This window comes from Macadamia integrifolia, unplaced genomic scaffold (assembly GCF_013358625.1).
Source record: "Macadamia integrifolia cultivar HAES 741 unplaced genomic scaffold, SCU_Mint_v3 scaffold713, whole genome shotgun sequence".
NCBI lineage: Eukaryota > Viridiplantae > Streptophyta > Magnoliopsida > Proteales > Proteaceae > Macadamia > Macadamia integrifolia.
Window position 1 is genome coordinate 239,572 of NW_024870521.1, and position 12,803 is coordinate 252,374.

At 40.3% G+C, this 12,803-nt stretch overlaps 1 protein-coding gene across 1 annotated transcript; it reads right to left on the reverse strand.

Annotated features, from left to right (window-relative positions):
- Positions 1-2,086: 2,086 nt before the first annotated feature.
- On the reverse strand, positions 2,087-4,488 carry LOC122069792. The gene is made up of 7 exons (XM_042633881.1): positions 3,964-4,488; positions 3,653-3,877; positions 3,222-3,496; positions 2,947-3,119; positions 2,422-2,802; positions 2,334-2,337; positions 2,087-2,237 (listed from the first exon to the last, which is right to left on the reverse strand). Exons 1-7 carry the CDS (start codon positions 4,486-4,488, stop codon positions 2,087-2,089), a joined length of 1,734 nt encoding a protein of 577 aa, XP_042489815.1.
- Between the last annotated feature and the right edge of the window lie 8,315 nt (positions 4,489-12,803).

The window sequence follows — 12,803 nt, forward strand, 5'->3', positions numbered from 1 at the left end:
AAGTAAAAGCTGAGAGGCATCGACCTTATGGTACTCTTCAACCACTCCCAGTACCAGACTGGAAATGGGATAGGATTACAATGGACTTTGTCACCGGACTACCATGTACACCTAAGGGGATGGATGCGATATGGGTAATAGGTTATCGGCTTACTAAGACTGCTCACTTCATACCCATCAAGACCAAGTTCTCCATGGCCAGGTTAGCATAACTTTATATGGATAACATAGTGCTCTTGCATGGAGTGCCAGTGAGCATTGTGTTAGATAGGGACCCAAGGTTCACTTCCAGATTTTGGAAAAGCTTCCAGCATGCCTTGGGATCACAATTGAATTTGAGTACTGCTTTCCACCCACAGACTGATGGTCAGTCAAAGCGAACCATACAGATATTGGAAGACATGCTCAGGGCATGTGCAATGGAAATGTGTGGTAGTTGGGAAGAATAAATACCCCTTATGGAGTTTGCCTATAACAACAGTTACCAAACTACAATTGGGATGGCTTCGTATGAGGCATTATATGGTAGGAAGTGCAGGAATCCTCTGTATTGGAATGAGGTAGGCGAACGCCGAATGTTAGGACCTGAAATGATACAGATGACTTGTGACAAGGTCGATGTTATTCGGAAAAGGATTAAAGCAGCTCAGTCACGTCAAAAGAGCTATGCAGACAACCGCAAGAAAGACATTGAGTTTCAGGCAGGAGAAAAGGTGTTCCTCAAGATCTCTCCTACAAAAGGGTTGCAAAGATTCCATAGAAAGGGTAAGTTGAGCCCGAAATACATTGGCCCATTTGAGATCTTAGCTCGGGTCGGCTCAGTAGCCTACATGATTGCTCTGCCACCTTCACTCGGGAATGCTCATAACGTATTTCATGTATCCATGCTGAAGCGATACGTTCATGATCCATCTCATGTATTACCCATGGAACTAGAATATCTAGAAGTTGATAAGACCTATACAGAGCAGCCTGCTAAAATCTTGGACCGAAAGGTGAAAACCCTTCGCAACCGCTCCATTTTCTTCGTAAAGGTGCGATGGGCTAATCATTCACTTGAAGAAGCATCTTGGGAGAAAGAGGATGAAATCCAAGCCAAGTACCCTCATCTTTTCGAACAACCAGGTATGCCAATTTCGAGGACAAAATTTTCAGAAAGGGGGGGTAAATGTGATACCCTACTTTTTAAACCCAGTCTAATTACACGGTTGACCTGGTTTAACCATGCAGGACCCGAACCGGAGAGGGTTAAGGCGGGTTCCTTATGGACCATGATGGCAAGGGTAACTTTGAACACCGATTGGTCGGACAAGTCTGAGTCAGTGCCAGAGGAGACGGGTGTACCCAAGCCGTGTACATGCACATATCATAAGGCCATGTATGGATAAAGTAGGTATGTAGCCGTATCCTAAAGCGCATAAGTATATTATACCTTATGCCGAGAGTGAGATTCGTGCCGAGAGTCGAATTCCATCAAAATCCCACTTGTTGGCCAATTTTCGGCCCTCAGGTGGGCGGTCACAGGTGGGCGCATCCGCCCACCTGAGTGACCCATAGTTAGCAAATTCGGATTCGGGAATTATTCGGCCGAAGAATTATTCGGAATAATTCGTTTGGTTAATTTAAGGGTTCGGTCAAAAAAGCGGACAAAATAAAAATCGGATTCGGATTCAAGAATTATTCGAGTACCAAAATAAAAGTCGGGCAAAAAATTCGGATGTTATTTTTATAATTTATTGTATCTATTTTATTTATTAAGTAATTAACTTGATATGTACACCTAAAAAGAGAAAATTATTGTAATTCAAATATACAAAACAGTAAAAAAACTAGAAAAAAGTTGTCATTGAGTGATGAAAGCAATGGTTACAATAATTCAATTTCTAATGCATATTTTAATGCTTCTACCAATTATCCTGTAGGGACATAAAAGTTCAAAATCACTTCATTCAATCCATGAGTCCATGACTCACATAATTCCATCATTCATGCTTAAAAGGAAAAACTATTCTAAATAAAGCAATACATCCACAAAAGCATAACAATAGTTATTACATCACCATAACTTAAGTACTCAACTAAATCATTATATACTATCTGGGGGTTGAGTCTCGCTCTCAGTAAAACTAGCACTTGCACCAAATAGCAAGTCTTCAGCAATGCTATCATCCACATCATCCAACAATCTCTCTAACTCTTTATCAACGTCCTCAATGCGCTGATCAAAATCATTGACACTAATATTGACAAGATTAATGAGTTCAAAATCACTTCATTCAATCCATGAGTCCATGACTCACATAATTCCATCATTCATGCTTAAAAGGAAAAACTATTCTAAAAAAAGCAAAACATCCACAAAAGCATAACAATAGTTATTACATCACCATAACTTAAGTACTCAACTAAATCATTATATACTATCTGGGGGTTGAGTCTCGCTCTCAGTAAAACTAGCACTTGCACCAAATAGCAAGTCTTCAGCAATGCCATCATCCACATCATCCAACAATCTCTCTAACTCTTTATCAACGTCCTCAATGCGCTGATCAAAATCATTGACACTAATATTGTCAAGATTAATGGGTAACATGTTTTTCTGTTCAAGTTCACCCCTTTTTTCCATCATCAACGAATTCATTCTCACATAGACTAAATCATCTAACATCGCTGCTGACAATCTATTCCTCTTTTTGGTTTGTGCTGCATCCCAGGCACTCCAATTTCTCTCACAAGCCGAAGAACTACATGGTTGGCTCAATATTCGAATGGCATACTTCTGTAAGATAGGAATAGCATCACCTTGTATATGCCACCAAACCCCTATCATTGGCAAAAATATATATATATATATATATATAAATAAACAATTTTAAAAGACAAGTAATTTTTACATAAGAAACAATAAACTAAAAATTTTAAAAAGAAAATAATTATTACACTTACAAGGATGACTAGTTTCCATCATCATCTTGGAACTGGGAGTAAAAAGAGTGCTAGATTTCATGTGGTATACTGCCAGTTGTCCATAATATTCTCTCCTCTCATCTTGTGGAACCACTGTCTCACCAATGAAATCTGTTGCATCTTTCATTTGAGGAATCTTTTTGAATCTTTCACTAAAAAAATAAGTGGGGTTGAAAATAGCAGCTGCATAGTGAATGATACCCAAAATATTTTCATCTCTTCTCTTATCAAAGATTTTCAAAATTTGGTCATACCGGTGGTCTTCCTCATAAAGCTTCTCCAATACCTCTCTTGCACTTTCCATTGCTTCATACAAATACCCTGATATAGCCCCATCACCATCAACCAAACGGAGAACTCGAATGATTGGTTCCATAAATCTCAAAATCTCTTTTGAATCATTCCAAAATGACTCCCTTTGAATAGTGTCCACTACTCGATCTGCTTCTAAAGATCTCGAATTTCTTAGACTTCTCCACTCAGCTGATGCAACTAGGAGTCTAAGCTTCTCTTCCACTTCAACAATTGACTGAAGCATTAAAAAGTTTGAAGCAAATCTAGTTTTGCAAGGATATTTTAGATCCTTGTTTGTGAAACTCCTCATCAACTGTAAGACAATTATTGACTTGTACAAGTAGTCAATAATTCTTTTCGCCTCATCAAAAATTTCTTGAACCCAAAAAACCTTTTCATAGATATCCTTCAACATTATATTGATACCATGGGCTGCACATCGAGTCTTAAACAACCAACGATACTTTCCAGTAAGCATATCAAGTGCACTTGAATAATTGGATGCATTGTCTGAAATTAGCTGAACCACTAAATTTGGGCCAATACTTTCAATCTCTTTCTTAAGAATATCAAATATATAAAAAGCAGTAAATTTAGCATGGGAACACTCCTCTGACTTCAAAAAGAGAGCACCACCCGGAGAATAAGCAATCACATTAAGAAAAGACCGCTTCTTCAAGTTTGCTTCCAAGAAAATTTTACTTCTTCAGCATATTTTTCAAGGTCCTTTCTTGCTTCAGGAATTATTCTTCCACGAAGGGTTCCATAACTTGGAATAGGAACACTAGGACCATAACGGGCTGTGCACTTCACAAAATTGATGAAAGCATCCGATTGAACAACATTGAAAGAAATATTATTTTTAATAAAAAGGTCACGAAGAGATTTCTCCCAAGTTGATTTGTCCATCTTAGGGATCATTTCCTCCATTGTGGACTGCCTTTGACTAGTTATAGCTAAAGGAGAGGAACCAACTATACTCTCACCACTGGTACAACTCTTCCGCTTTTTGCTACTTGATTCAGAATTAATAGCAAGAAGAGCTTTTGCTTGGACATCATCTGATACTTTCTCGCAAGAGGCAACATCATGACCACTAACCTTAGCTAAATGATACTTGAGTCGAGTGACCCCTCCATAAACTTGTTTTTCACAAAATTTGCATTTGAAATGTGAACTATCAAGTTGCTCAGCATGTTGCCAAAACTTTTCTTTTTGTCTTCTCATTTTTCCTATTTGTTAAAAGTTGAAACACAAAAAAAAAAAACAACATAAATCATTTCATATAAACAAACAAATACATCTGATATTAATAATTACATTACATAAGCAAATAGCCTCTGAATAATTAAAGATTCAAATTTTCAAGTCCCACTAACATGCATAGCCTTTTACAATGCATGACCAAAGGTACAATACAATCAATAGAGAAAAATAAGCATCAAACAGCCCTTCACTCAAAATTGCATTCTTTCCTTTAATGTTTTCCAACCCAAAGCTGTCAAAATAGTAGACCCAGCCCCTATGCCACATTCAATCTGCCCCTATTTTTTGTACAATGGCATGGAGATATTACTAGATTCACCCAATTTGTACTGGCAAAGGGAAAGCACAAGAATGCAAATAGAGAGAAGTGCAACAGGTGCAAACAACAGTAAATTATCTTGTATTTACTGCCATCTTTCAATAGAAGAAACAACAGTAAACAGACAGAGATTTCTACTGCCATCTTTCAATAGAAGAAACAACAGGTTCAAAACAACAGGTGCAAACAACAGTAAAGCTGGGATAACTATACAAACAGGTTTTGTTAGTTACAACATATATCTTGTATACTGCCATCTTTCAATAGAAGAAACCAAAAAATCATTAGATCTTTAACACGGTAAGAAATTATAGATCTTTAAAATTGAAGAACACATACCTGCAAGGCTGCAACCAGCAGAGAAGAGTGATGGCAAGATATCCAGCCGGCAGAGGCAGAGCCAACCCCAACAACCAATTAATAGAATAATAAAGATTGGGAAACCGATAAGAAAGATCACAGCCTTGATTCTGAATCCCTTATGGTCCGGAAGCAAACCCGAGTGAAGAAAGCTTGAGAAATTGAAGTACTTAAGAATTCCATCAACTTCTACTCAAAGCTTGCATATTCTAGTGTGATTTCATCATTTAATGAGAACAACACAAAATTAGAAGATCAGTATGTTAAAACCCTAAATTTTCCAACTAATTTCAGAAAAATAAAAAAATATCAGAACTTCAAAAATTCGAGAGCATCAAGAAATGTTGGATCTTAAACGCATTCAGATATCGAAATAAGCAAAAACCCTAACAGAAAAATTAGCAAACCCAAAGCAAAATAGAAAAAAAACGACTGATTACAGAGACTTTAGAAGAAGCAAGAGAGTGAAAGAGAGTGAAATGGCTTCATATGTACCATTTTTTGGTGAAATTCTATTGAAGAGCTAGCAGAGTAAAATCCAACATCGAAAATCAAACACCTCCGCTTGACGTAGCACTAACCAGTCCTCTCGAAGGAAAAATGTTCAGAATTTTTCAAAGAACGCAGTTCGGCACCCGTCGGCCGCCGCACCCTGGCCCTGATCCCTGTCTCCCCGACCTCACGAGTCACGAGTCACGAGTCACGAACTCACCTACCCTCACGAACTCACGAAGTCACCGGAGACATGGATTGGAAGAAACAGAGACATTAAGTGACTGAGAGAGTCGCCGGTCGAAGATGGAGAGGATGAGGGTTTGGGGGAAGTGGGGATTTTGGAACGATGGGAAGATGGGAAAATCAAATTTACTAGGGAGAGGTTTTAAAAGGCAGCATGCCTCCAAGGCTGGGGGAGAACCAGAGAAGCAAGGATTTTGGGAGAAGCAGAAAGAAGACGAAAGTCACTAAACCCTCGATTTTGGCTTTTGGCTTTGTAATTCGATTTTTTTTTTTTTAACAAAGTGTGTTTGAACCGAATAATTCGGTTTAAAATGGTTCGGTCTGATATATTCGCATTTTTAAATCCAATTAGAAAAAATCACGATTTTTACCGAATTCTATTTATAATTCGGATTCGGTCAAAATTTTTCGTTTAATTCGAAAAAATTCTGTTCGCACGAATTATTCGCGAATAATTCGGCGAATTTAATAACTATGGAGTGACCCACCCATGTGTTACTAATGGTTTTCAGGAAGTATAAATAGCTATTATTATGTTTTTCATATCTCATTTATTACACTGAATAGTTGATGAGAAAAGTTAAGAGGAGAGAGAAAAGAAGGGAGAAAGGAGAACGAAGAAGAAGAAAGGGGAAGGACGAGGAAGAAGGAATAGATTTAAGCGGCGTCAAGGTTTGATCTTCCCATTCCGACACCGAGAGAGTGATCTCCAACACGAGATCTATGTTTAGAGGTGAGCAAAGGCTATGTTCTTAAACTTTCACCAAACCCAAGTAAAACCCTTGATTTGGGTAGAGTTTCTTGAGGTCTTGTAAATCCCCCTTGAGATGATGAATCTAAGGTTTAATAGATGATTTATGTGTTGATTGTGAAGGATTTGAAGAAGTGTTTCCACGGCTGGAGGAGCATTGGTGATTTGAGGTGATTTTGGGTTTTTTGAAAGAGTTCTTGAGCAAAGAAGGTAAGATGGCTTCCATTCCTTAAATCTAATCTAGATCTAGGTTAGAATCATCTTATGAGACCTTGAATGTGTGAAGAATGGGTTTGGAAGAGCCCCATTTGATTCCCCAAAGGTTGGGGAAGGTTTCGGGGAAAATGACATTTTTCCGCCAAGACCGGTGGGCCAAATGGCCTGCCTGAGGGCACCCACCTGAGAGGATAGGGCCTCAGGGCCAACCGACGGGCCCTACCGACGGGCCGACCGGCGGGCCCTACCGATGGGCCGACTGGTGGGCCAACCTTCCCTCCGGTCCTAGCAGGCCCTCGGCCTCCACCGGCGGGCCGACTTGCCCGCCGGTCATGACCGGTGGGTCAAGACAGGTGGGCTGTCCAACCCACCCGTGAGGCTCCCATCGTGATTTTTACATCCAAATGGACCTGAAACGGATGTGCGACCTTATTTTAGGATTCTAAACATGATTTTGTCATCAAATCTTATTAGTTTTGATCCCAAAGTGGTGAAATGCTAACCCCATTCACTTATGATAGGTTCACCAAACCTTACGCTTCTCTCACCGGATCTCACCCGTACCGGGCGTGAGTCTTTGTACACTACAGGTAAGTGGGGAGAGGACGTTTGGCCTTATTTTAAGGCTTGTTTGGTATTAATTTAATTGTATCTAGACTAGTCATGTCATCATGCAAGTTATGTGTAACTTAGCCATCCTCATATTATTATGACTTGTGTGTTGTGTTTATTTTCTCAATGCCAAATGATGATGTGATTATGTGATGAATGATGACATCATTATGCATAATACATTAATATACTAGATGCCGTAGTCGGCTTGGAAACGAGTGCATTGGTGGCCCGTGGAATGGGACGCGAAGGCACTATGCAATCGTACTATGTCATATAGGAGCATGTGGTGTAGGATTATCACATTCCCGTGCTACGACCCTTCCCAACAGGGGTTGAGGTGTTTGGTTACCATTTGGGGGGAAGCAGTGGTCGCGGTTGTTGGGTCACTGTGGGGTTAGACATACGCTCCGCAGGTCATTAGGACAGTTGGCAACCCCGGTGGTATATTCAAGAGGGCCAATCGTACTGCTTTTAAATTACTGGAGTCAGCACCTTTATTTTCTGTCATTTACTTTTATGTTGAGAGCCGGTGGTCGGCATGCCTTACTTTTCTGAGTACTCACGGTGGGCCTTCTCCGACAGCCCTATGGGCGTATCGCGGGATGGAGTTCACGGCTCGTACCCGGAGTATACGCACACTGTGGTTGTAGTAGCACTAAACCCAAGACTTAGTAATGTTGTTTAGGTGGATGTGATTAAAAATGAATTGCATAGCATATAGTGCATATGGTTATGATTGTTGTGTGGACTGTTGTGTGGTCCTCCTTTTCACTTACTGAGCTAGTGAGCTCATCCCACGTGTGCAACTCTTTTAGACGATTTTGCAGGTCACCAACCTGAGGATCAAGGGTCGGGCCCCACAGTGGAATTCCCCGAGGAGGATTGGTGGGTCCCCGAGGACTATGAGCACTGCACGGATTGCACGTGTGAGGGTTATGCTGTGGGACCACAGCAGTGACTCCATATAGGGTTACTTTTTTATTCTTTTGATGATCCCTTTTGTGTACTTGATATATAAATTGTATTCTTTTTGTGTAAATATCATGCCTACGGGCACACATGTACTTAACTATGTACTACAATTTGGGTATCAAGTATGATGGAGACATTTATAGGTAATTTAAGTCTTCCGCTAAACTGCTGAACATTTTCTTAGTTGTGTGTATGCTGTGGTTGGATACTGTATCAGATGATCCTGGCAGGTTTGGGTTAACCGGAGTTAACCCTGTCACCGGTCCGGTTCTATGTGAACGGGGTGTGACAGTAAGCCTCCGAAAAAGGGGATTGATCATTTCATAATAAACTCTCTTGAGTTTCTGTTGTTGAAGAAATCTGACTTAGGCATTGGAGGGTCCCCGGTCAGGTCAGCCCAGCTCTTCTTTATCTGCTCTTCTGTGCAGGTCTAGCGTGGAGTACCAAGTCTTTCAAGGAAGATCACTTGGTTTATATTTACTGCAACACCTATCACCATCCTTAAGCCACTGGACATGCGAACGCAGAGCCAAAAACCTCTCTTATTGGATCAACCGGTCTTCCAACTTCCTGCCCAAGTTGGTTTCTTCCTCAACAAGACTCTCTTAAGAAGGATCACTCTACAGAACTTCTAATTCCTCAGACAATCTCGCAATCTCCATGAGTATGTTCATAAAAGTAGCACAAATCCAACTCTACAGTTTATATCCACACCTTTTGATTTAGAGAAGAGGCAGAATGAAGTCGACCCCCTAGGATGTCAGCTTTAGGCTTGTCCAAAAACACTGGCCAACTCTAGCTAGCCTAAACATTTGGATTCAAAACAAAACTAAGAAGAGCCCATCTTGCGCTGAGGGAGGAAATGAATCATAATGTGTGTGATCTGATCCAACCATAGCATGCCGATGAACAGTGACGGAGTCGAACAACCGAAATAGTTCTCCATTCCCTAGCACCTTGTCGATACTTGCCATAATCAACTCCTGACCTTGTTGCTTGTTTGACCAAGAAAAGTGAGTACCTATAAAACTAAACTCCACCAAACCACAATCATTTGAAGCATTAGAAAAATTGATAATAGAAGCCAAACTTTTTGGCTGACCCTCAAACTTCTCCTTGTTGTTAAGTCTCTCGTTGAAATCTCCAAGACACATCCAAGGTCCAGAAATAGAGCGGCTGGATTAGTTCACACCAGCAAACACATCCCTGACACCATGCTTAGGATCACCATATACAAATGTAATATGAACAAAAGAGAACGAAAAGGATGTTGAAATAGAGAAATTCACAAAACGGTTAGAGACAAATAGAATATCTACAGAAAATGGAATCATTCCAGAACAATAGTAACCCACCTGATGTACCAACTGGGTCGAGCACAAGTAAATCTAAGAAGCTAAGTTTACCTTTAATTTTCTTCGTATAACTCTGATGTTGCTTAGTCTCAATTAAAAGCACTAAGAAGGGTTGAATTTTAGAGCAAATTCTACTCAAATATTGGACAGTCAAGGGCTGACCACACCCTTAATAGTTCTAGCAAATAAGACTCATGGCTCCCTGAATGGCTTTGAGGTAGAGATGAAGTAGAAGAAGACTCAGCTAAGCCTGAATTTTTGAAAAGGACACATCAACGTCTCACCTTCTCTTTCAGCTTCTGCTGAGGTGGGTGCCATCCTAACTAAACAGGGCAGCCCGAAGGCGAAGGATCAAAGATAGCAGAAATATGGAGCTTTTAAACCTCTGAGAACCGGACTAGGAATTTCCACCTCTTTTTTAAGAGAGCAACCCAGTGCACGAGGCTCCCACTACTGTAGGGTCTGGGAGGGGCAAGTGTACGCAACCTTATCCCCTGCTTTGCAGAAGAGGTTGTTTCCACCTCTTTTCATTTGGAGGAAATAGGGTTGACCGGGTCCAACAATGGGCTAGTGGTATCCTCGATAACAATAGAAGACCCATGAACAATCCTAGCAGAGGGCACCTTAAGATCAAAAGAGATCAGCACAATCTTTGTGGCAGGTGTGACGGCCAAAGCATTCCCTTCCCCGTCTAAAAGTTCCATTGGGTTACGAGAGCCCATATCAATTCCTGCCCCATTCGCCTTGTCTATCATCAAAGAACTAGATGCATAAGCCAATTGGCTTGAACTAGGGAGATATCCACTAATCTCCTCCAATTTGGGTTGAGCCAAAGATGCAACAAGGTTCAAAGACTTGGGACCTGAAGATAAATCATGCCCACAGCAAGGCCCAAAATTCCTAGTGACAGAAGTCAGATTAGATGGAGCCAAATTTGGACCAACAACAGCCTCGCTTGCATTCGAACTGTGGATTGGCAAATTGGGAGAGTAACCTGCTTGAGAAGTAGAAGGTATACCCAGTTCATTTATGTCTCTAACCCCCATAGATTGCAGAGCAATGGCCTCCATAGGAGCAGCTTGTGAAAAATCCAATAATCTTTCTTAAGCTCCGCAGATAGAGCCTCTGACCATTGCTCAAAGAACATTGACTTGCCTCATTGTCATCAAGGATCACATAGAGAAATAGGCTCATGATGGAGCAGAGAACGAAGGATACTGCCTAAAGAATTTTTCATTACCCTCAAATTGCGAACCCTCAAGCCAAAGACAAGGACATCGATCGCTGCTCATGCATTATAAGGATAGTCTTGACAACTAACAACATCTGAATTTTTGGTATCGGCTAAACCACAAAACTCCCAAGACGAATCCATTCTCCCAAAAGTGTATCAAAACACTTTATCCTTAATTTAGAGCCAATTGCTGATAAAGGTTGGAATGGAAACCCTGATTATGCCCTTTGTCACAATTCTTACGATCATGACCAATCACACCAAAAAAAAAAAAAAAAAAGATGCAATTTCACAAAAGCAAATTCAATTCAGAAAGCATCTGGACTAGCTCGACTAAAACGCAAACTTATGTAAACGGGTTTTGGTTAACCCTATTTGAAACCCTCACTGTAAGGGCACAATTAAAATCCTTGAGCGAGATTGGAAGTCTCACCTCACAAAACTGATCAATTTTTTTCAGCAATCTGCCACGCAATGCCCTCAATATGAAGAAAGAGGGGTAAATCATATATGTACAGCCACACATCGAACCAGTCCAACTTGAGTGGATGCGGTTGAACATCTTTCGACCATGGTACCAGCATCACTAGGTATTTCGGAACAACCAACGACTCTCAAGTGAGAGTAGAATCGATCTCTTTAGCACTTACAAGTTGCAGAAGGTACAAAGAACTACCAATTTGCGTGACCTCAAGTTCTCTTGTCAGGTTCCAAGTCAGATAAAGGGCCTTGGACACAGTAGCCGCGGATATCTTCTTAGTAGTAAGCAATTTCCCAACCAGAACAAAATACCAATTAATACCCGATAAATTATCCACCAGATCCTCTAACTTTGGAAGCAGATCTTCCAAAATTTTGTCATTAGACATAATATGATCCTCCAAATGTAAATTGAACACCAGTTCTTCCATCTCCATCAAGAACCTACACAAATCAAAGCTACTAGACAGATCAGATTGATAGAGAATCGAAATGAAATAAAATTGAAACTCCATAGCGGTATCCAAAGAAACACAAACTCAAATCTCAATCAAATCACATTAACCAAAAAACCTATAGATTAGAAGGTTAAACCAAAAATAGAAGCAAGAAACTAGAACGGAAAGAGAAGCAAACAAGAAACTAATCAGCCACTCGAATAAAATCCACATTACATAAAAAGAAAACAAAGCACTCAAGAAACTGGCTTAGAGCCATTAATCAAAGAACAACAGACCACACCTAACATCTGGACCCTCACTCTATAACCAAAACAAGAAAGAAACCAAAGCAAAATAGCACTCAAAGCAAACTCAAGCTTTGATCAAAGCATATCCAAGCAAACACTTCAGATCTCAAAAAGATGCTACAACGAAACAAAGACCGTCAATCCAAAAAAGCATCAACGGGAGACGTGAAATGAGATGAAGAGAGGAAACTACTTACAAGAAAGAAAAACAAACCTCTCGCAAGAGGGAAATCCCCAAAGGAGGATACCAAACCCTAATCGAACGATAGAAATCGAGCCCTAGATCTCGGATGAAGAGCAAACCCACTTTCTTGGGAGTTGGAAACCTCAGACCAAAACGATAGCTATTAGAGGGAAAATGAGAGCTGGATTTTTTCACTTGGGCTATTATTTTTTTGGGAATGGAAGAGATGTCCAGTGCCTACGTCAGAAATTTCAGAATAGATGTTGCCCATTTGATATGATCATAAAATTTATGAGGGATTTTA